Source organism: Amblyraja radiata, chromosome X, assembly GCF_010909765.2.
Source record: "Amblyraja radiata isolate CabotCenter1 chromosome X, sAmbRad1.1.pri, whole genome shotgun sequence".
Lineage (NCBI taxonomy): Eukaryota > Metazoa > Chordata > Chondrichthyes > Rajiformes > Rajidae > Amblyraja > Amblyraja radiata.
This window is the reverse complement of record NC_045999.1, coordinates 3739158-3763151: the sequence shown is the minus strand read 5'-3', so window position 1 is coordinate 3763151 and position 23994 is coordinate 3739158. Positions and strand designations below refer to the sequence as shown.

Sequence of the window (23994 nt, the reverse complement as noted above, 5' to 3'; positions counted from 1 at the left end):
GGCAAGAGGTGCCATGTTTTGGCACCATTTCCAAAGTCCAGTCTGTGTTCTAGTTGTTATGAGTGTTACCCATTCAAGGCATGCCCCAGGCTGGAACTCTGAAACCCTTTCAATCGTGTTGAAGAACTGGATTGTTGTGAGACTGGCCGAGGCATGAAATCTAAAGCCTAAAGATAACTGCATATTCATCTCTCTCGCACCGATATGTCTTCTTGCATATGGCATGCACAGCCTAACGTTGTAGGACAACTTGTTCTATTTGATTGGGCACTCCACGTTGATTGCATTAGTCGAAACAGGGCGGACCACGTGAAGGTTGCAATCTCCCACCTCTGCCAATATGTGATGCTTATCCTATATATTGCCCTCCCTTGTGTACAACAGCCTCTGATCAAACTCATAATTAGCAAATTGGGCTAAGTGTTCGGCTGGCAACCGGAAGGTAGCCGGTTCGAATCCCGCTTGGAGTGCATACTGTCGTTGTGTCCTTGGGCAAGACACTTCACCCACCTTTGCCTGTGTGTGAATGTGTGTGAATGTGTGTGAGTGATTGGTGGTGGTCGGAGGGGCCGTAGGCGCAGATTGGCAGCCACGCTTCCGTCAGTCTGCCCCAGGGCAGCTGTGGCTACAGAAGTAGCTTACCACCACCGAGTGTGACTGAGGAGTGAATGAATAATGCGATGTAAAGCGCCTTGAGTATTAGAAAGGCGCTATATAAATCCCATCCATTATTATTATTAATTCAATTCAATTCAATTCAAAGCACTTTATTCGTCCCCGAGGGGCAATTTAAAAGGGCGCATTACAGTAGCTTTTTAAAAAGGGACACAATCAACAAACATAAGCAGCACGCATACTGCACAATCACACAACACACGCATTTCACAGACACACTGCACAATCACACAACACACACTGCACAACACATTCAACACATAGTAATAGTTTTTAAAGTGCTTCCTTAGTGCTTCAATTAAAAAGTGCATATAGAAGGTTATTTCATTTCATATGTTCATGAGTCAGTGATCAGCATTAAGAAGCTGGACAGCCCTGGGGATGAAGGTTGCCTTCCTCCTCTGTGTCCGGCAACCCAGACAGCGGAGTCTGTGTCCTGAGGGGAGCCACTCAAACTCAGGAAACAGGATGTGAGAGGGGTCCTGAAGAATCCTGTGTGTTAACTTTACAGACTGTTGGTCGCATAGGGCAGTGAGAGTTCGGACGGGCTGCTCAATGATTTTTGAGCAGACCTTGACCACATTCAACAGGCGGTTTCTGTTTTGCAGGGTGATGGAGTGGAACCACCTAGTGAAAGAGAAGGTTATTACATTTTCAATGAATGCGTAGTAGAATGTGGTGAGAATGTCTTTGTTAATCCCAAATGACTTCAGCTTCCTGAGTAGGTACTGTCTCTGATGGCACTTTTTAAGGATTTCCTCTGTGTTAGAGGAAAACCTTAGCAGGTTGTCGAAAACTGTTCCCAGGTATTTGTATACCTCCACTATCTCCACTGGCTCTTGCTGGATGATAGTGGTGGCTGCCTCAGCCATCTGTCTCTGTTGGGGGGAAAAGGTCACAATCATGTCCTTGGTTTTGCTTATATTTAGCTCAAGACAAGACTTTTCACACCATACTATAAAGTCCTGCAGGGCTGAGCTGTGATGTTGTGTATGGCTGGGAAGCAGAGACAGGAGGACTGTGTCATCAGCAAATTTTACAAAGTGCCAGTTTGGTTGGGTGGATCTGCAGTCATCACTGTAGAGAATGAAGAGAAGTGGGGAGAGGACACAGCCTTGTGGAGAGCCAGTGAAGGTTCAAGTTCAAGTTCAAGTGAGTTTATTGTCATGTGTCCCTGTATAGGACAATGAAATTCTTGCTTTGCTTAAGCACACAGAAAATAGTAGGCATTTACTACAAAACAGATAAATGTGTCCATATACCATGATATAAATATATACACACATGAATAAATAAACTGATAGTGCAAATAACAGAAAGTGGTTGGTAATAATCAGAGTTTTGTCCGAGCCAGGTTTAATAGCCTGATGGCTGAGGGGAAGTAACTATTCCTGAACCTGGTTGTTGCAGTCTTCAGGCTCCTGTACCTTCTACCTGAAGGTAGCAGGGAGATGAGTGTGTGGCCAGGATGGTGTGGGTCTTTCATGATACTGCCAGCCTTTTTGAGGCAGCGACTGCGATAGATCCCCTCGATGGAAGGAAGGTCAGAGCCGATGATGGACTGGGCAGTGTTTACTACTTTTTGTAGTCTTTTCCTTTCCAGGGCGCTCAAATTGCCGAACCAAGCCACGATGCAACCGGTCAGCATGCTCTCGACTGTGCACCTGTAGAAGTTAGAGAGAGTCTTCCTTGACAATCCGACTCTCCGTAATCTTCTCAGGAAGTAGAGGCGCTGATGTGCTTTTTTGATGATTGCATTAGTGTTCTCGGTGAAGAGGGTGTCGGACAAGGTGTGGTTCACCTGTGATCTGTTAGTGAGGAAGTCTATAATAGACAAAGACTAAAGCGGTGCTCTGTGCCTCAAGTTTATATGCAAGCCCTGGACTTTTATAGAACCCATTCAACACTTTTCAAAGAAAGACAGTGCTGGAGTAACTCAGCGGTTCAGGCAGCATCTCTGGAGAAAAGGGATAGGTAGTGTTTCAGGTTGGGACCCTTCATACTCTGATGACCGAAATGTCACCTTTCCTTTTTCTCCAGAGATGCTGCATGACCTGCTGAGTTACTCCAGCACTTTGTGCCTTTCTTTGGCATAAACCGGCATCTGCAGTTCTTTGTTTCTACAACACAGTTTGCAGTTGAATTGCAAGCAAAGCATCCTTTGGAATGTAAATCAAGAGCGCCATCTATCTTGACGTTTAAATTAGACTGTTTAGTTTGGATTTTAATTGTATGCAAAAAGTTGTTGGATTGTTTATGTAGTGTCAGATAAAGCAATGAACTTTTCCAAATCTCTGCTTGGAGGCACTTGAAAAAGAAAATGGGAAAATAAACAAAATTGGCAAGTTCAGTTGAATTCAAGCTGTTCCTTTTTGACACAGCCTTGTTGGTGTATAAATTATATGGTGATATAGGAAGACATTTAAAAAGACGGCTGTAACTCTTCAAAACTCTGGTCTCGACCCGAAACGTCACCCATTCCTTCTCTCCAGAGATGCTGCCTGTCCCGCTGAGTTACTCCAGCATTTTGTGTCCATCTTTGATTTAAACCAGCATCTCCAGTTCCTGCCTACATTAGTTAATGTGAATATGAACATGACTATTTTCTATGGCACCTACTCAGACCAGCCCAAGTTTTCTAGGCTTTGTGCTTGCAAAATCTAGATGGAGTAGACATTTCTTACTCTTGAAAGCTTTAGGTCTTGGTACATGATTTGGAGACCAGAGTTAAATAGCCAACTGCAGTAGAGTGAAATTTAAACTTTATTAAATAAACTGGATCTAGAAAGCTAATGTCAGTAAACATTATGATAAAAGACTGCTGGAGTAACTCAGCGGGTCACACAGCATCCCTGGAGATCCTGGATAAGTAATGTTTTGGGATGAGACCCTTCAGACTGAGTGTAGGGGCGGAGAAGAAAGCTGGAAAAGGGGGGGAGGCAGGACAAAGCATAGCAGGTAGTAGTGGGAGGAATCGTAGAGGGGAGCAGTGAGAGAGGGTTTTACAGGAACCCCCCGTCAGAGAGAGGAGGAGAACTGCTTCCAAGTAGGCATAGCTTGATGAGATTTTACAGTAAATATTCTACGTTCACTTAATGTGCTGTGGAGAAGGTATTCTGTTGTCTTTGGAAAATCTGGTTTGTGTGATTTCAGATCTACAACAGCAAAGTAGTTTACCTATTTTGGATCCATTTTAAATAAATAAGTAAATAAACAAATAGATAAATTCTGGTCACTCACAGCATAGTCAAGAGTGTTTTATTGTCATATGTCCCAGATAGAACAATTAAATTCTTACTTGCAGCAGCACAACAGAATATGTAAACATAATACATTGTAAATAATATAATAATAAACGAAAGAGAAATTAACTTTTGTGTGTATGTGTACACGCACCCACACACACACACGCACACACGCGCGCGCGCGCACACCCCCACCCCCCCCCCCCCCCCCCCCAACTGAGGAGGGGGCATTCATCTGGAATGATTTGTGGACTGGAAACACGATTGTGAAGTCTGGGGAAAGCAGGCAAAGCAGTATTAGGGCGTTTTTAATTAGCGTAGCTATAATTGTCTATAAAGGCTGGAAATTGTTATATAGAGCTTCCAAAAGTGAATAATTTGCAGGGCTGTTGGGGGAGAAGTAAGGCAATGGTGCTGATTAGAGTTTTGTAAACGGATCTGGCAGGTGATATTGCATGTCACAATCAAATATTCTGGTTTAAGCCTTTTTAAAAGGGACATGTCACATATTGTACGCTGCTTTGTAATGTCTTGAAATTAACTTGACCTTGAGACTTGCATCAAATCATGTTTTATTACACTCTTGCCTCCTGCAGTGCTCTTCAGTGTCAATGCCATGATAGCTTCTAATGATGCTCTAGGCATGAATATTTTATGGTCACAAGTAATAGGAGTAGAATTATGTAATTCGGCTCATCAAGTCTACTCCGCCATTCAATCATGGCTGATCTATCCCTCCCTCCTAACCACATTCTCCTGCCTTTCCCCATAACCTCTAACACCTGTACTAATCAAAAATCTATCTCTGTCATAAAAATATCCACTGAATTGGCCTCAGATTTCTCAGATTCACCATCCTCTGACTAAAAACATTTCTCTTATCTCTGATTCTCTTATCTCCTTCCTAAAAGAACGTCCTTTAATTCTGTAGCTCTGACCTCTAGCCCTGAAACTTCTGGCAGAACACAGTGAAAGACTCCATTCTGTCTGGACCTTCTGTAAGCTTGGCCATTACTCGCTACTCAATCAAGCAGCAATGAAAAGATCTAGTTGTGTAGAACTGCATTGTGCACCTCTAACTGCTGCGTTTCCTTTACGATGACTGCCTACATTTTGAAAGTACTTTGTTAGGCTTTAGAATATCCTGAGGCCATGAACAGTGTCTCTTTTTGCTTTCAGTGAAGATGTAATGGAGTCTGGTATTTTCTTTTCCTTGCTTTACTTTGATAGCCACTGGCACTCAGGAAATAAACGTTTAGCAATTTTTGCTCGTTACTGCCATGCAGACGTTTCGGATTTCACGCCAGTTTCTTGGAAGTACCAAGTTGTATGTTAATGTTTTCCTCAGTGACAAATAAAAGTAGCTGGGATTTTATTTTGTTTGTCCCTTTTCAACAGCAGCAGGATTGTTTTGGCCATTTGCCTTCACATAAGCAAGATATGGTTAGGTTGCAATATTTGTTAATGTGAGTCCAGTATCGATCCAACAGTCTACAAAGATTGAGCAAACCGTAGCAATAACAGACCACAGAGGGGAGGAGATGTCTGTTATTGCCAATCGTCCACTATAATCAGGTGTGGGAGGGTAAATATTAATAATTTTAACCCAAGGCCGGGTGGAGAAAAACACAGCATCGGTGGGGGTGGGGGGGGGGTTAAACAAGTGGGGAATTTACAGGCCGCAGAGCCCCCAGTCCCACACAGGGTCGGCCCCAGTATTCTCCGCCTTCTTGCTGCTCGCTCTCCCTGCTCCCGCAACCGGAAGCACCCCCGTGGCAGTGCAATGGGAGCCTCCCCCCATTGGCAGGGCAATGGCAGGTGCAGTGGCACGAACCACGTCTATTGGTAACACCAGGGACAGCGTAAGGTCATAAGTGATAGGAGCAGTATTAGACCATTCGGCCCATCAAGTCTGCTCCTCCATTCAATTATGGTTGAACTATCTCTCCCTCCTAACCCCATTTTCCTGCCTTCTCCCCATAACCCCTGACACCCGTGCTAATCAATCACTCACTATATGGCAGCCACTGCAAACCCATGCCCAACGCAATGCTCTTCAAGAGTGTATTACTGCTCGCGCTCTCCCTGCCGCCACTGGTAACGGGCGCCTCTGTCCGCAAAAACTGAAATCTGTTTTATCGAGTTCCTTGATTGTGAGGATTTACATTAATTAGCAATGCTGTCAAAACGTAAAAGCACATTTGATCTGTGAAATTGCAGCTTTGGCTTTTAGCTCATCTGCATGCAATAATTGAATTGCTTTGACACTAGTTGCAGCTGATAAATTCAGGGGCTGGTATTCTTTGCAAAGTGTGTTTGGTGAGAAATAGACCTTTTGATACACAACATTAAGCTTCATGTTCAAATAGAATTAGATTGATTAATAACGTTTAGTTTAGTTGAGAGATACAGCTTCAGCCTGCCAAGACCGTGCTGACCAATGATCACCTGTACTATCCTACACACTAGGGGCAATTTACAGAAGCCAATTTAATCTACATCTTTGGAATATGGACGGAAACCGGGGACCCGGGGGGGAAAAAACTTTCAAGAGTTGACAGCAAGGGGAATGTACAAACTCCATGCAGACAGCACCCGCAGTCAGGATCGAACATGGGTCTCTGGCGCTCCAAGGCAGCAGCTTGACAGCTTGCACCACTGTGTCATTTCTAAGTTCCAACAAGGTCATTTTGAGAAAAAGAAAATGTACTCCCCTGGCTTCACTACATTATTGTTATTTCAGCCAAGGTATTCTATACTGAAGGACGGTCCCATCCCGAAATGTCACCCATGCGTGTTGTTGTCCAGATATGCTGCCTGACCCCCTGGCTCCAACCCCTTGTCGTCTTTCTGTAAACCAGTATCTGCAGTTCCTTGTCTCTATTCTACGCTGCCGATCCTTATCAGTGCAGATCTCTTGGTCCGCTCGTGTGACAGACACCTTTAAGACACCTTAAAGAAAGCATCCACACCAACCAGTGTTGCGTGCTAAGAATTAAGAACACTGTTTCTAGGCAACCTGTAGTTTACAAAATTGTGTGTTTTGGACTTGAGTAAACAGTAGCAGTTTCCTCATTCTTCATTGTTGCTGTATAATTGGGTTATTCCGAATCTGGGCTGCTCATTCAGAATTTCTTGAGAGGCATGAAAACAGGCTCTGGCAGAAGACTCAAACTTGCCGGATGGCTTTTGTTCAATTGAAGTATATGTATGTTTCAAGAAACCATCTGATTTGTTTCGATCCCTAAAGGCTAAAAGACATGAGTGCTGTCATTTCTTGTTTACCTTTGTAAGCAAGACAACGGCTGAAAAGCAAGTTACCATGGCAGAGTGAATCTATACAGAGATACATGGAACAGCAAGCTACTGATGGTTGACAGGTGCATCAGTATTCTTTAAGGTTTATGGGAACTTGCCTTGATAATTGCCTTGACATTTTTATCAGCTTTCCTGATTGATTATTGGTTGGTAGCACTGCTAAAATCCAAATGCCTCTGTCTGCACAATGGCTTAATTGATTAATAACTGAGTGATTGCAAACAACCATGGAGAGTTTAATTCCAGGTGACCTGCCTGAGGGAGCAGTACGTTTCCAACCAGTATTACATCGCTAGAGGAAACCAGCCACAATTACCACTCCTGTGGAATACTTGCTAAAAGCCCCATGTCAATTTTGTTAATGAAGGGCAAGCTAGTGATTAATTTGTTCCTTTACAATTGTATACTCTGCCAGCATTCATTGCTTTGATATGCTGTAATTGGGTCACATACTGGAGTATGGCCTATTCCTATACCTTGACAAAGGAATAGATTAATAACACAAGCCGTCAGCGCAAGGCTGGCCAGGTATCCTTCTGTTACTACTTAGTCACAAGGAACTAAGTAGTCTCCTTGAGAACACAGGGTTGTTCATTGAGGATAATCTGCTGCTGTGAGCTGAGCGGAGGGCCTGGAATTTGAACCTGACCTTCCTCTATGGGGGCCTCCAGCCTGAGAATGTAACTTATCGTATCAAGCTGCTGAAAAGTTAATATTTCTGATTTCTCAGGTGTACAACAAAGATTGATTAATTTGCACTCTTGTTGCTGCCCTCCTGCACGTGCAAACACTAGTTGTGAAAAATCTGTGCGATATGTAATAATTCCATACTTGAGTAATTCAGAAAAGCTGTTTGTCACTTTCAATTGTGGGTGGGAATTCTTCTTATTCATTAACTAAGGGCCTGTCCCACTGTACGAGCTAAGTCAAGAGCTCTCCCGAGTTTAAAAAAAATCAAACTCCTGGTAAGTACGTAGCGGGTACGTCTGAGCTCGGGACGTCTCTTAGCGGCTCGTAACGCTAACGGTAGGTACTCAGGAAACGCGGTAAGCTCGTAAAGATTTTTCAACATGTTGAAAAATGTCCACGAGAGCCCCGAGTACGAGCGGTTATTACCGTAATTCTCCGAGTTTGAATCGGGAAACTCGGGACAACTCTTGAATTAGCTCGTACAGTGGGACAGCCACATTATTGCAATGTTCTAACAGACTAATAAAATGTAACATTGAATCTTTTGGTTTCAGGAAGTTGTGCTGGTGCAGTTATGCATGTCATAAATTTCCAGAGCAGACGGCGTCTATGAAGCAGTTAAGCTTGCAAGCCTTTGCTTCGAGCATTTTATCAACATGCTGCTCATTATTTTTTTTGGTTGTTGTTTGTTTAACATCCACTCTAATTTTTCTTGGAATTTACTTTCTTAATCAGTCCTTGGAACAGTCCATCTTTCCAGCTGACAATGTTGGCTGGAGCTGTTTCAATGCCAGCTGTTTTAATATCCTGCAAGAGCAGCTCCTGCCATCTTTTCATTGTGTGTCTTCATCTCTGGCTGGAAGCTCCTATGGCTGCAGTCTTGTTTAGCTCACTAGTGACCGGGCAGGTAACCCCACATCCCACTGATTACTGCCATTTACTATTGCTCTCCATTTTTCCATTCCTGTCCCTCCCCTGCTCTTGCTCCCAATTAATCTCACCTTTTCACAAGATGGTTTCTGTTGCGTTATGTGCAAACTCAAGGTATCTGTTCTGTGTGCGATTTCTGATAACATACATGTGGTATCGACCACATTGCTTTGCAAGAAGCTTGAGCCTCCCATTGAAGTCTTTTTGAGACACAATTTACAATGCATTTGGCTTTAATTTAGATTTCCTGTATTCTCCAGTGACTCAATTCCACAATTACATAACCACTTTTAATGATTTCTGAACAGTGCGTCTAGTTTTCATTGCAAACAGCTGTTCAGGGAGCAGTTATAATTCTAAGTGATACACTTGAAGCTTATTGGATTCCGGATTCGTGTTTGTCAGTTATCAAGTGGAATTACGTTGAAAATTGTTATTCCAGATAATCAGGTTGTTGAATTTCTCCAATAAGGGATACTTGAACTTGCTCTTGAGTTGCTCTTTCAGGTCAGCCTTTGCTTGTTAGATTCAGGAAGCAGGAGGTGCCTAGCCACTTTCTCAGTTGCTTTTATATTATCTTTGGAGTATTGTGAGCAATTTTGGACACCATATCTGAGGAAGGATGTGCTGGCCCTGGAGAGGGTTCAGAGGAAGTTCGCAAGAGTGATCCCACGAATGAGTGGGTTAACATATGATGAGCACTTGAGGGCACTGGGGCAGTACTCGCTGAAGTTTAGAAGAAACGTACCAGATAGTGAACGGCTTGGATAGAGTGGATGTGTAGAGGATGTTTCCACTAGTGGGAGAGTCTAGGACTAGAGGTAATCGCCTCAGAATTAAAGGATATTCAGTTAAGAAGGAAATGAGGAGGAATTTCTTTAGTCGGAGGGTGGTGAATCTGTGGAATTCTTTGCCGTAAGTCAATGGATATTTTTATGGCAGAGATATACATTCTTGATTACTACAGGTGTCTGGGGTTATGGGGAGAAAGCAGGAGAATGGGGTTAGGGAGGAGAGACAGATCAGCCATGATTGAATTGTAGAGGAGACTTGGTGGGGCGAAGTGCCTAATTCTGCTCCTATCACTTATGACCTTATGAGCACTTGTTGACGTAACTGACGTGTATTGTTTTCCCATCTCCAGATGCATCAAGGGGGAATTCACTATATCAAAAGTATGTATATCCTTTTACTCCTGGAGAGAGAAAAATACAGCTAGCTTATTTCAGTAAACTCAGCACATGCCAACCAAGATGCCCCATCTCCACTTGTCCCACTTGCCCATGTTTGGCCCATATCCCTCTAAACCTTTCCTATCCATGTCCCTGCTCAAATGACATGGATAGGAAAGGTTTAGAGGGATATGGGCCAAACATGGGTAGTTGGCATGTGCAAGTTGGGCTGAAGTGCTGTATGACCAACCCTGACTATCATTGATTTTGTGTGTTTTCCTTATTGTGACAGGTGGTTTTCCTTTGCTTGTCTTATAGATTCGGGATTAGTTGTCCCTAGTATTTCATATGACTTGCACAAGAGGTTGCTGGCAGCTGCAGAACGACATGGCCTATCATTGGAACGCAGACTGGAAATGACTGGCGTGTGTGCCGGACAGATGACACTAACACTGCTGGGTGGACCTAACAGGTACATGTGTTAACACTCATCACCGTGCCTTTCTATTCAAAATGAATCTCCTTTTGCCATTTGGGTTCCCCCAGTGAATGTTTTTTGCATTTTTGGTGTCACCAAGCTGCTCCTGTTTGTTCAGTTGGCTGGAAAATGGATTCGTTTTTTAATGAGGGTCACTAGGTCCTGAGATCTGTGCTACAGAATTAATTGTCAACTAGCAAAGTATTTTGAGGATGAATGGAAGTCATATAGTGCTTTCATGTTGAATTGCAACTGTAATGCCCCTGTCCCACTTAGGAAACCTGAACGGAAACCTCTGGAGACTTTGCGCCCCACCCAAGGTTTCCGTGCGGTTCCCGGAGGTTGCAGGTGGTTGCCGGAGGTTGCAGGTAGTGGAAGCAGGTAGGGAGACTGACAAAAACCTCCGGGAACCGCACGGAATCCTTGGGTGGGGCACAAAGTCTCCAGAGGTTTCCGTTCAGGTTTCCTAAGTGGGACAGGGGCATAAATCAGCTAGTCTTGGTCTCTGCATAAATCATGACGATATTTTAACTGCTGATGCTAGTTTAAACCGAAGATAGACACAAAATGCTGGAATAACTCAGCGACACAGGCAGCATCTCTGGAGAGAATGAATGAGTGACGTTTCAGGTCGAGAGCCTTCTTCAGACTGATGTCAGGAGTGGGAGGTATATTGATAAGGAAGTGTAAGGTGTGAAAACAGGACAAAGGGAATGCAGATCAAGGGAAATGTGGAATAGATCATTTAGTTGGGAGAAGGTAACAACAAAGCAAACCGATTTTTATTTACAATATCTCTTGTGTTCAAGGTTAAATCCCAAGAACGTCCACCAACGACCTACAGTTGCGTTACTGTGTGGACCACACGTGAAGGGGGCTCAAGGAATCAGCTGTGGGCGCCATCTTGCCAATCATGAAGTGCAGATTATTTTGTTCTTGCCCAACTTTGTGAAGATGCTGGAATGCATCACCACCGAACTTCAACTTTTTAGCAAGACGGACGGCAAGCAAGTGGCGAGTGTGAAAGGTATGTGATTGTCCATCCCGTTCAGTCTGAAGAAGGGTTTGGGCCGGAAATGTTGCCTATTTCCTTCGCTCCATAGATGCTGCTGCACCCGCTCAGTTTCTCCAGCATTTTTGTGTACCTTCACTATATGTCCATGTGTCTGTTGCAGGGCATGTCAAGTCACAGCATAGACCTGTGCTTCCAATAATTTGTTTTATTTTGAGCACTTAGAGCTATTTCTGTAATTTAAAGATTTTTTTTTTCAGTTTTATATATTAAGTACTTTTTTGGGAAAAGTAGATTTTTTTATTTTTTTAAAAATCTTGAATTTATTGCAAAAGCAGATGGAAACAAATTTCTGGAGTAACACAGCAGGTCAGCCAGCATCTAGAGAATAGGTATAGGTAACATTTTGGGTCGAGACCCTTCTTCAGACTTGAACTTATTGCAGTTTTGTGGTGGAGGAAAACAGATGAGAAACAGTGGGATTTGTTTGGGAATTTTTTTAATCAAGTGCTTGCTCAATATGGAGTCGATGAAAATCAACAAGCACAAGTGTTCAGATCCTGTTGAGGACTGACATGGAAACATTAAAACATAGAAAATAGGTGCAGGAGTAGGCTATTCGGCTCTTCGAGCTAACACCGCCATTCAATAGGATAATGGTTGATCATCCTAAATCAGTAATCGGAATCAGTTAACGACATCTGAATCAGTTATTGGTTCAGTATAGAATGCATAGTTCCTGCCCAACATTGTGATGACACTGGAGTGGGTCGCTGAGCTTCAGTGTATTTGCAGCTTGCCTCCCTCATCTCATTCTCTCACGAACATGCGGTCTGATGTCCTCAGCCTAACTCTCTCAAATCCTGTGTTCCAGGACTTCTGAGAATTGCGACGGATTCAGACTTTGGATGATCTAATGTTTATGGGAGAATGAAACAAGAGGCTGGCCATGAATACATAGATGTGGTTGATCCAAAAGACCCGTGGGATTTTGGAAAAGTGCCGAGGCACTTATGGAGGTAATACTTCCAGCGACAACACATTCTGGAGAGCAATGTCATCGAATAACAGTGGACTTACTTCAGATGCCTTAAACGTTGAGTTTGCAAGCATATAGCTGTGAAATAGCTCTGTGCCATTGCTTGCAGATGTGTTGTTTTAACCGTAGAAAACACTGGATTACTCCAGCAGTTTGTCTTTTATTGTAAGTGGTGGATTTCTAAGGTTACTTTGGAGATCTTAGTTATGTGGAAACAGGGCTTCAGGAGTTTACTATGTGGGAGTGGGATTATTTTAAGTTGTATTCATATTGCATTCTCACCCCTGCATTCAGTGTACATGGTTTTAATCTCTTATTTCTGATACCCTATTACCTTCTGATGTTTGAGCTCTAAATTTTGCTTTTTACGCATGCTCAAGTTTAATTATTCCGTCATGGGTGGATGTGTTTTCAGTTAGCTCGGCTCTATGCACTAAAACAACCCTTAAAATACTGCTAATAGGGCACAAAATGTTGGAGTAACTCAGCGCGTCAGGCAGCATCTCTGGAGAGCATGGATAGGTGTTGTCTTGGGATCCTTCTTAATAGCCCTTTCCCACGGTACGAGTTCATTCCAAGAGGTCTCCCGAGTTTTAAAAAAAAAAATCAAACTCGTGGTAAGCACGGAGAATGAACGTAGCGGGTACGTCGGAGCTCGAGGACGTCTCTTAGCGCTAATGGCAAGTACTCGGGAAGACTCGCTAAAGGCAGGTAAGCACGGGAAGACTCGTGAAGATTTTTCAACATGTTGAAAAATGTCCACGAGAGCCCCGAGTACCGACGAGTGGCCATTACCGTAAATCTCTGAGTTCGAATCAGGGCAAACTCGGGGAGAGCTCTTGGAATGAACTCGTACCGTGGGACAGGGGTTTTTGGCTGTGTATGTTTTGGATAGCGGGGGGGGAGAAAGTTTGGAGAGAGAAGAGGCAGGGCAAAACGTGGCACGGAGGGAGAGTGGATCTTGGAGAACTCCTGTCGGAGTGAGGAGGAGAACCTAAAAGTAGGCAACTTTCCCCACATTTCCTCCTTCACGATGATCCTTTATAAAATGTTCAATGTTTTCCTGTTTATGATCCCAATATTTTTTATCACCAGTTTTTGTTTCCATATAAAGTGCCTTTTAGTGTTTTTGCTGTGTTAGATGTGGTACATAAATAGACATTATTTTCTAACCACCAAGTGCTATTCTTATTCTGTGGGCGGTTCGCCAGATGGAGCTTTTTTTTTTTGGAGGGGGGGGAGGGTCGAATTGGCATGTTGCTTCCAATTGTTCCTGCATTTGTTGTACCTGGCACTTTGTACAAAAGCATGACAAATGAGTTTGCTTGTTCTGCATTGTAGTTTTCCTGAAAAGTCTGAGCAAGACAACAGAAGGAATATTATATCCTCGGAGGCTCTGTAAATCAATGCACTTTTATTTAAACAATGGGCAACATTTATTTGAAAATGTGTTGGCTGCTAAATGTTTTTTTTCCTCATGTTATTATAATTCATCTTGGATTGCAGTAAAGCCTTTGGCCTAACCATCCAGAGCTGATTTGTGTTTTTTTCCTTTCAACTTCAATGAAACAGCCACCATCCTTCCATCTCCTTCCCAAAACCTAGTTGTCTTCCCAGTTCTCCTAGAGGCACTGGCTTTTACTACGGAAAAACTTGGGTGCTGGCCCAGGAAGTTGCCTGTCTCTGAAGCTCGATCAAGAGTGTTTTTACAACATACACGCCTGAAGCCATTTCTCCTGACATTTCAAACCTGTTGTTAACAGCTATGATTAGATCAACAAAACAGCATTCTACACCTTTCTTTCCCTAACTACCTGAATACAGACATTAGATCTCCGAACCATGTTGGTAGTCTTGCAGTCCCTTCACAAGTGGCTTCCAAATAGGTTATTTTTGGCAAAATAAAAATTTGGAAGTCATTAATTAATGTCCCTGGTTCTTTCAATAATTCCACCTCCAGTTTGAGATCAGATAGGAAATCGCTCTCGAATGAATGCCAATAACGTTCCAATGGCCAAGTCATGTTTTTCGCTCAAATGAAGGGAAATGAGAATGTGCTTTTGGCTCCTGACCATTACTGCTTCCTTCACATCCAATCTCAAAACTCCCCGCACCTGGGGCACTTTAACTCTGGGTTCTTGTACTTAAAAACTGAAAACTCTTGTTGTCCAGGACATTGTGGGCCAAAGGGCCTGTTCTTGTGCTGTACTGCTCTAACTTATTCCTTGCATTGATGTTAATGGATGGCATTAATCTTGTCTTTGAGCAGTTTTATGTTCCACTTACCTGTTGCACCTGCTTGCAACTTGACGCCAGTTATGATTCCATTACGATCATACCCATATGTGGGGGTGCAGGGGTGGTTGGGGGAAACCTTTTTTATCTCTTTCCTCGATGGAGGTGCGAAATTTTCATCGTATCTCTGCACTGCGGTTTTAACATCGCGGAGCTGGCGGTCCCTTAGTTAAGGATCGACTGCGGGAGCTCCAACCGCTGGAGCTTCGACCGCCCTGATTGCGGGAGAAAAGGAGGAAAGAAGCTACAAGTTATTTGCCTTCCATCACAATGGGGAATGTGAGGTCGTTGAATAAACAAGATGGACTTGTTGCCTGCACTGGTGAGGATTCGGAGGGAATGCCGTGAGTGTGGTTGACTTGGTGTTTTGCGGGGAGATGGCTCCATGAGGACATCCCGGAGTCTAGTGCGAGTGTGGATGGCGTTCTGACCCTTCGGGCGGACAGGGACTGCAGAGAGAGTGACAGTGGTCAGTACAACTCTGGTCACATCACGGTGAAGGAGCGTGCGTGTGGCCCGGACATTGAACTGATGGCTATGGGTCTCCGCTTGTGCTGTGTGCCCTGGGGATTCTCACTCGCCGCTGTGGTGGTGGCTGTTTAATAAGTCCATGTTTAATTCTTATGTGGTTATGTATCTTGTTGCTGTTTTGTATGACTGTTGGCAAATCAAATTCCTTGCATGTTTACATACTTGGCTAATAAATTAATTGCAAGGGCTCAACACTATTCTTGAAAGTGAAAATAGACATTTTTGTATAAAAATTCCATCTTGGGAATATTATTAAGTATTCTTTCCCCATTGTATACCCTGCCATTTTGAGTCTCCATATAGTCTGCAGACTGTGCGTGAATGTCTAATGTCTTCTGTTTGTGATTAGAGTGCACAGGGTTCCTGAATTAGAGCCAGCAGTTGAAACTTGGGTTATATTCATAGCAGAGGGGGAAAAAGATTTGGAGTTACAACATATGTTTAATGATAAGGGTGGCCTCAAAGTGCTCGCAGTTGATTGTCCTTCAAAAATGTTTCTCTCGTGGACTCCAGAGAGGTCTGGCAGCCTGTCTCTGCACAGCAAGGCTTCTCAAATAGCAACATAAGCAATCTATGCTGTCTTTTGACATATTAGCTAAGGGGTAAATATTGACCAGGCAACGCGGAGAACTTGCTGCATTTATTAAAAAAATTAAAATTAAAAAAAAATTAATAGGTGCATAGGATCTGTCTCTAATGTCACCTTAAAATTGAAACCTTTGATAATGCAGCAATCCCTCATTGCTGCATGAAGTGTCAGCATAAATCATACACGACTATAATATGCTATATTTCACACCCAGTTTGTTTTAATTCAATTCCCTGTTCCAAATGTCCTATACCATGAACTCTGATATTTTGTGCAGCTAGCCCAGTATTACGTTCTGTCCATACTCAAGCAGAGTATACAATGCAAGGAATATTAAACATAGAACAGTACACAGCACAGGAACGTGCCCTTTACCCACAATGTTGGGGCCGAACTTATGCCTTGTCTGCATGTACATCGTCTAGATCCCTCTGTTCCCTTCACTTTCACATTGACAACCCTGCACTGTCCTGTCTGCTCCTCTGAATTATACAAGCTGACTGATCAGACAACTTGATTTGGTATTGTTTGATTGACAGCGAAGGATTTTTTTCCCCTATGTACCACAGAGCTGTGATTTGGTGTCTTCATAGAAATATGGTATCCGTGCCATTGCAGTACCTCCTCAGTCATGAACTTTAAATTTCAGTCTAGATTATGTACAAACTGTGGAATGTGACTTGGCGGAGATCGTGTGCTAGCCCAGAGCCAAGCTGATAATCCAGTTTTACTTTAAATCTTCATCCAACGCAACATAATGGTGCATTTCCAAAACTAAGAGTTCAAGTCTCAATTTGTGGCAAATGCCTTAAAACGGAACACTTAGCATGCTCTTGGAACAAGGTGGTGGTGCACTTCAGTGGATTTATCTCCCTCGTGCCTTTTCCCGAATAATCTGTTTCCTTTCTAAATTTCCAGACTTGCCAGACACTCCTGTTGACTTGGTGATCAATTGCCTTGACTGCCACGAGAACCCATACCTTCGCGAGCAGCCGTGGTACAGAGCAGCCGTCGAATGGGGCAACCAGAACCGGGCGCCAGTGCTAAGCATCGACCCGCCCGTGGGTGAATTGGAGCACGTCATCGATGCCAAGTGGTCTTTAGCTCTTGGCTTGCCTTTACCACTGGGAGAGAGTGCTGGGCGCCTGTATCTGTGTGATATTGGGATACCAAAGAAGGTTTTCCAGGAAGTGGGAATCTCCTACCACTCGCCTTTTGGCTGCAAGTTTGTCATACCTTTGCACTCTGCATGATCATGGCTCGGTGCAGAAGAAGAGGAATGTACAAACTGTAAAACACTGCGGTGACTGGCAGCGAGAAAAGTATGGCGAAGAATTTGAAGCCTTAATGGACAACTGACTTGGGTTTAAATGATCTTTATTGTATAACGGATTGTTTTTTGACGCAAGGAGAGCAGAGTGTCCTGTTGCAACTTGTGCAATACCACATTCCAGTAAGGGATGGTTGTGCTCAAGGCGGTTATTGCTTTGCATTTTAGCCATGTCCCTATGCAAGTTACTGTGCTTTTACTCAGAAGGCTGCGCACAGTACTCTTCGTGACATCTCTAAGTTCTTTAGCAGTGTTAGAAAGAGAACCAACATGGGGTGTTGTTGAATTGTCCCACGGCCCGTTGCTGTCGTGTGGAGAATTTTCATCTCAAACTTGAACAGGCTTAATAACTGGGTAGTTATTCATAAAGGAGGACGAGACATGGTGGCATAGACTGTGTAGGAAAGAAACGTGGCAGAGACTGTTTACTTTGTACCATTTTAGAATATTGTTGGAATATTGTGTCAGTAACGAACAGGCTGATGGTTTGAAATAATTCTAAACCCTGTTTTACAATGCAGCTAAAATTGGCGGAATACTGACTTTTCATCCTGCACAAGGTATCAAAACACATGAATTACCATCTCTGGAATGCAGGAATGGCATTATCTTGCGTAGTGCAGACTGGAAAATAACTCCAGTGAAAATGCAATTTTGAAGGAACGAAATAGATGCATGATTCTTTTTCGGACTTAAATTGGATGAATTTTTTTCAACAGTAGTTCTAGTTTCAAACATTCCCAGTCTTCAGGTGCCATTTTGAATGGAGTACCAGCTCCATTTCTCTAGTGGTCGAATTTTAAATCTATCTGATATGAGATGGCTTTAAGAATAATGGGTAGGTATAGTAAAACTAATCTGAACAAGGATTTTGAGTGGGATCCAATGTTCAAGATAATCCTTTACTGTGAGCTATCGGATATCAGTTTAATGATTGTGTGACTTTTGAGGGAAGGATAAGGGTTTAGTTTTGTTTGCCAGCTTAGTTACTGGTAAGTACAGAGTGTTTCTGCACAGTTATAATGGGGGAAGGGGACAGCACGGAATTAGTTTGGTGGGCATTATTGTAATAAAACAAGTCCTTTCAGCAAGGAAAAGGCCAAATGCCCATCAAATGCAGCTGATATGAGGAAACGCAAAGGTGAGGCTGTTTTCAAAGTTAGGCAGAGTTGCAAAATATAGCAGAGCCTGGAGTCTAGCTCAAAATATATACAAAAAACTGAAGCCAGCAGTATAAACAGACCTTCTTTGTGCCCATAATCTAATGAAATATTTAATGTAACTTTGTTATGGTTAGATTAACAGAGAATTGTGGTATATGGATGAAGATTTAAAAAGGTACCCCAGGTGGTTTGGGAGTTATTCTTTACACTGACGCTCTTGTGTGCCTGAATATATGGCATAACATTGTGTTACTTGCATTCTAACCGTGTGATGTTCATGGCATTCAGTAAGTGAAAAGGTGGGCCAGTTTGTTGGTCATGCTGGCTATCAATGGCACATGACCCAATCAACAAAGGCCCAATATGTAGTGTGGATCAATTCTTTGTTCCTCAAGTGTCAATAACGTGCCCCTGTTACAGGTCTTGCTTGGACAATCGTAACCTATTCTCTATAAATTTAGCAAATGGAGGAAGAGAAGCAAGTCCAGAGAGTGGCTTCTGAATGTTTACGATAAACGCTGACCCCTTGTGAACTCCGAATTGCATCCTCTTGAATGGCAAAGCCATCCACTATTTACCTCGCTTTTGAGACACAAAAGTAGTCTCAGCTGACTTAATTTCTTTAAATGAGTGTAGAGGGATTTCTCTGAAGATGCTACTTGAGTTTTCCCTTGAGTCACAGGTAGCAACACATTTATAGTGTTAATATTTGTAGAAGCTGATGAAGATTCTTTAATTTAACTTGCTGAAACGTTCAAACTCTCACTGAGGTCCCCAAGCGACTTTCTGTGGGATGCCAATGTTTACACAATGTGTCCCTGCCTGTCTGTCCCCCTCTATAGCACGTTCATCTGTATCCTTGTGAAGTGCAGCTGCAATCACATTTGTTGGACGATCACAGCTGCCCAATACCAAGTGATAATATTTAGAACCAGGTTATCTATTTGTTGAAGCACTGACATTAGTTGTTTCTCTTTGCATGCTCCCATCTACCTTCAGGAACAATGGTGAAAGGATTGGAAGAATTTGGGTAGCGGGTTTGAAATCTTAACCATCGCAAAGAATTCCAAGTTAATTTGTTTATTTAGCTTATTTTTTTTAATATATCATAGAAGAGCAGGTCTTTAATTTTAAGATCTTGCTATCGTCTTTACCTTTAAGGGCCAACACACCAAAACGTTGGCAACTTTACTCGTGTTGTGGATACCAAGAATGTCACCAGTGTCATGTTCCTTGCAGTGAGAACGGCAGTGTTTTCAGTGAATAACCTGGTCACATGCTTGATATCATTTGGCCTCCCTTTCTCTTTCTTCCCTTTCAAAGTCGATGTGACTGCAACAATATACCCCTTTCTACTAAGGCACAGATTTTCTGACTGCCCATCTTATTCAAACTTTCAATCTGCTGTCGAGATATTGTTATTGAGCCTCGAGTACAATAATACTCCATTTGGTAAATAGTTTATCTGTAGCAATGTAAGGTTTGTGGGAAAACACTCCTGTGCAAAAACTTAATTGGCAGATGAAAGCAGGGAAACAAAGATCGCTTCCTGGAAAGTATATTTTTGAAGAAATATTCTGATTTTGTTATATAAACTGGAAAACAAAAGCTGTGAAAGGCTGTGCATGAAAGCCTTTGCTCGGCGTTCCTCGTGAGAAAAAGTCTGGCCCAAACACTCTCAACGGTACGGGATATGTACTTTACATGAAACATATGCACAATTACAGTTGGATGAGGCTTTTGTGGGCAAGGACTTTAATGACTGAAATTTGGCCAACAGCCATTGTCAACAAATCTGCCCTATTTTTAAGTGGTTTGAGAAAGCATCACTTTAATAAGCATGAAGATAGACACAAAATGCAGGAGTAACTCAGCGGGGCAGGCAGCATCTCTGGAGAGAAGTAATGGGTGACATTTTCAGGTCGAGACCCTTCTTCAGACCGAAACGTCGCCCATTCCTTCTCTCCAGAGATGCTGCCTGTTCTGCCGAGTTACTCCAGCATTTTGTGTCTTTCCTCGATTTAAACCAGCATCTGCAGTTCCTTCCTACACATTATTCTTCATACTGATGATTAAAGATCTCCGCACCACAACAATTAATATTATCCAGCTGATATAGCAGTGGAGTGCCAATTTCTGTTCAAAAATAAGTCAGATTTATGGATAAGCTGTTTCAAATATGACTGCATTATCAATGTATCAATGTCCATGGCTCCTTGTTGAGTGGTGAGCAGAATCAAAATATCCTGGTGCTTTTGGGGAAACATGGTGTTCTCCATTAAATACCTCCGTGTACTTCAATGAACGCTCATGTTTGAAGTTGCAGCATCACCTCTTTCTCTTATTCTCTGTCCCAGAGACTTGAGCATAGCATGCAGAACATTCCTGACCCAGGACTAATCTAGACATCTCTGTACAGTTGTGAATCTTTAACCAGTTCCAGAAGTGGCCATTCCTAAAGGGATGAAGCATTTGGCCTTGATTTGTGCTCATTCATTAAAACAAAATTGTGCTATTATCTGCCATATGTATGAATCTTTCGATGTAGTTGCAGCACTGATTTGAAGAGGCGGGCTGTTTTGTAGAGTCGTATCTTCCTTAAAATAGTTACTTTTAGTGATTATGCATTCTATCAACATTGGCAGGAGATGGTCGACAACTTGATTATCTCTGCTGTAGTTCCTTGGCCTACTTTTACATATGCAAACCATTTCAAACTTTGCTCTCTGGAGGGTTGCAAGCCCCCTGGCTTTAACCTTAACAAAAATCCATGGATGACTATTGACTGACTCTAGGCCTCCCAGGCAATGCAGGGAGATGTGAGAGAGTTTGGCCTTCGAACATGTTTGTTTTTGCCATTTACTTCGGGGGACGAGCGGGGGAAGAAGTGAAGCAGGTTTTCCGCACCTATTGCCTCCCAGTTTCCTGCCAGTGGACAATACTAGTGCTCAGGCCACAGTTTAGATTTAGACTCGAGTTGGTGCAGGTGAAGCCATTAGATGTTCATTTTCCAAGAGCTCACAAATTGGCAGCTTGAAGAGTTGCACGCCCATGTTGGAGAGAGAAAATGGAGGATGCAAAGGTGGTTTGTTTGTATGTTGGTGGCCATCTTGTTTTCCAAAACCCGCCATCTTTTACAAGTACACGCACTTGCAGGTCTTGAATTACTCGCTCAACTTTATCGGGAACAGTTGCTAGCAATGTCTTCATGGTCTACACTCCCCAAAGTAAAGTGAAATCATTTAAAACTCCAACTGCACGAATAAAAGGATCAAAATTACTGCTGGGAGATAATGTTGAAATATTGATGCCGTATATTTCTGTACAAGGTTTACCCTGGTTACTGTATCTTATGAAACTGTCCTTAGAATATTTCAGGTCAAATATTTATTGGTACAGTACTTCATGTTTACATTTTTCACAACTGGCGCACCCACCATACCACCAGTAACTTATTTCTCGAAGTAGAATGGCCACATCCCCTCTAAAGTTAATCACGCGTTCAGTGGAAACTCTTCCACCCAAGCTTTGGGAGTGTGTTTTGCTGTATCAGTGTTTAAATATTGAGCTGTGTTGTTGGTGACAGTGTTGCTTCACTCCCCTCCTTGCTGTTATGTACTACTGTGGCCAACAGCATTAAAACCTCTCTTCATTGGAAGGTAATTACTGAACTGAATATCAGCAATATGTAAAGATAACAAGCAAATTTAGATAATATGTGAAGCAGATAATGTGTAATCTTGGTTTGCAAAGTTGAAGCTAGCTGGCTTGTTGCTTCAGACTCCAGTACATACCTCTCCATCGTTCCAGTTTCATTGCTGTACATTTAACACCAGAATCGGAACTGAAGAATAACATTCTCAGCTGTAGTAGTCTATGGTAATTATAAGGATACTACTTCATGAGTAATTGTGACTTCAATATTTGTGGATTTGTTGCTTTTATTCACTGGCATTTGCAAACTTCAAGTGTTAAATTGGAAATATTTTCATCCAAATATGCTTTTGTGTTCTGGAGGGTATGTGACTTCTCTTTGGTTACTCGGAGAAAGTGCTCAATAAAATTTGGAATTTTCCAGTGACTGGTATTTTCCTCTTCTTGTGCCGATGGAGTGTGGAATGCGGATTGTTCCCTGGTCCATACCGATCAAGAAGCCCCTACTAATCTAGGCCCATATCCCTCCAAATGTCTACCAGCTTGTTAGTTTAAACCAGCATCTGCAGTTCCTTCCCACACATGACTGGGGTAATGCTGTTGTGCCAGTACGTTTTGCATTTGCTTTAAACTAAGTAGCCCCTTGTCAGTTCTTGAAATGCATGATAGACACAAAAAGCTAAGGTGTGGCGTGCAGCATCTTTGGAGAGAAGGAATGGGTGACTGAGAGTCAGGGGAGAGGGAGACTAGAGATGAAGGAAGGGGAAGGTGTGAAAATGGCAGGTCAAAGCAGAAGCTGATAAGGAATGGTTCATTGTTAGCTGAGTGACAGTTAGGAATGACACACATTAAACATTAATAATGAAACATTATTGATTAAACATGTGAATTAAATAAAATACCAGTGCAAAATAGGCTACAGATTTTTGGTTATTGTGTAGAGCTACTGCGCGTGGGGAAAAAAAACTGTTTTTATGTCTGGCTGTGGCAGCTTTGACAGTCCAGAGTCGCCTTCCAGAGGGAAGTGGTTCAAAGAGTTTATAGCTAGGGTGAGAGGGGTCAGAGATGATCTTACCGCTCGCTTCCTGGCCCTTGCAGTGTACAGTTCATCAATGGAGGGAAGGTTGCAGCCAATAGCCTTCTCTGCTGATCGGACGATTCGCTGCAGCCTCCAGGTGTCGTGCTTGCTGGCTGAGCCAAACCAGACCGTGATGGAGAAGGTGAGAACAGACTCTACGATGGCCGTATAGAATTGGACCATCACTGCCCGTGGCAGATTGTGTTTCCTCAGCTGCCGCAGGAAGTACATCCTCTGTTGTGCCTTTGAGCGAACACACCTGACTAATGTAGCGTATTTTCTTCCCTGCATAACATTAATGATTTATTTTACTCAGTTAAAGGAACCTGGGACGAGAATTCCAACTGCAGTCTCCCAAGAGTTGCAATTGTTTGAATGCTATAAAGTAACATAACCACAATACAACCATTGATTTGGAGTTGCTCCAAATGCACTTCCCTCCATTTTAAATGACTTTATTAGTTTTAATGGTATTCAGTGTTTATTCAGCTTTGCATTAAAAAATCCGTGCCAATGAGCTCAATCACTGCATATATTAAACGAGTTCCACATTTTCATCACTTTTTGGATTTGGGAAAATGTCTGCTTATTTTTCTTGGACTCATTACTGATTATTTTGTAGTTGGGTGCCCCAGATTTAACACTACTTGGTTCTTGCTGAATAATTCACTGCACACAACCTCTAGTTCAGGGGTGGGGAACCTGCGTCCTTCTAAGCCATTAAGTGCGGCCTTTTGAATGAATCCAAATTTTGTAGAACAAATCTTTTTTTAAATTATTATTATTATGTTTTTG

At 42.7% G+C, this 23994-nt stretch overlaps 1 protein-coding gene across 1 annotated transcript in view; it reads left to right on the top strand.

The window, feature by feature from the left end:
* edc3 (enhancer of mRNA decapping 3) overlaps positions 1–18645 on the top strand; it is a 64038-nt gene extending 45393 nt beyond the window's left edge. Inside the window, exons 5-7 of the mRNA XM_033015014.1 lie at positions 10349–10502; positions 11318–11535; positions 16893–18645. Coding sequence (XP_032870905.1) covers positions 10349–10502; positions 11318–11535; positions 16893–17227 — 707 coding nt within the window. The 3' untranslated portion in view covers positions 17228–18645. The remainder of the gene's footprint in view (positions 1–10348; positions 10503–11317; positions 11536–16892) is intronic.
* The last annotated feature ends 5349 nt before the right edge of the window (positions 18646–23994 follow it).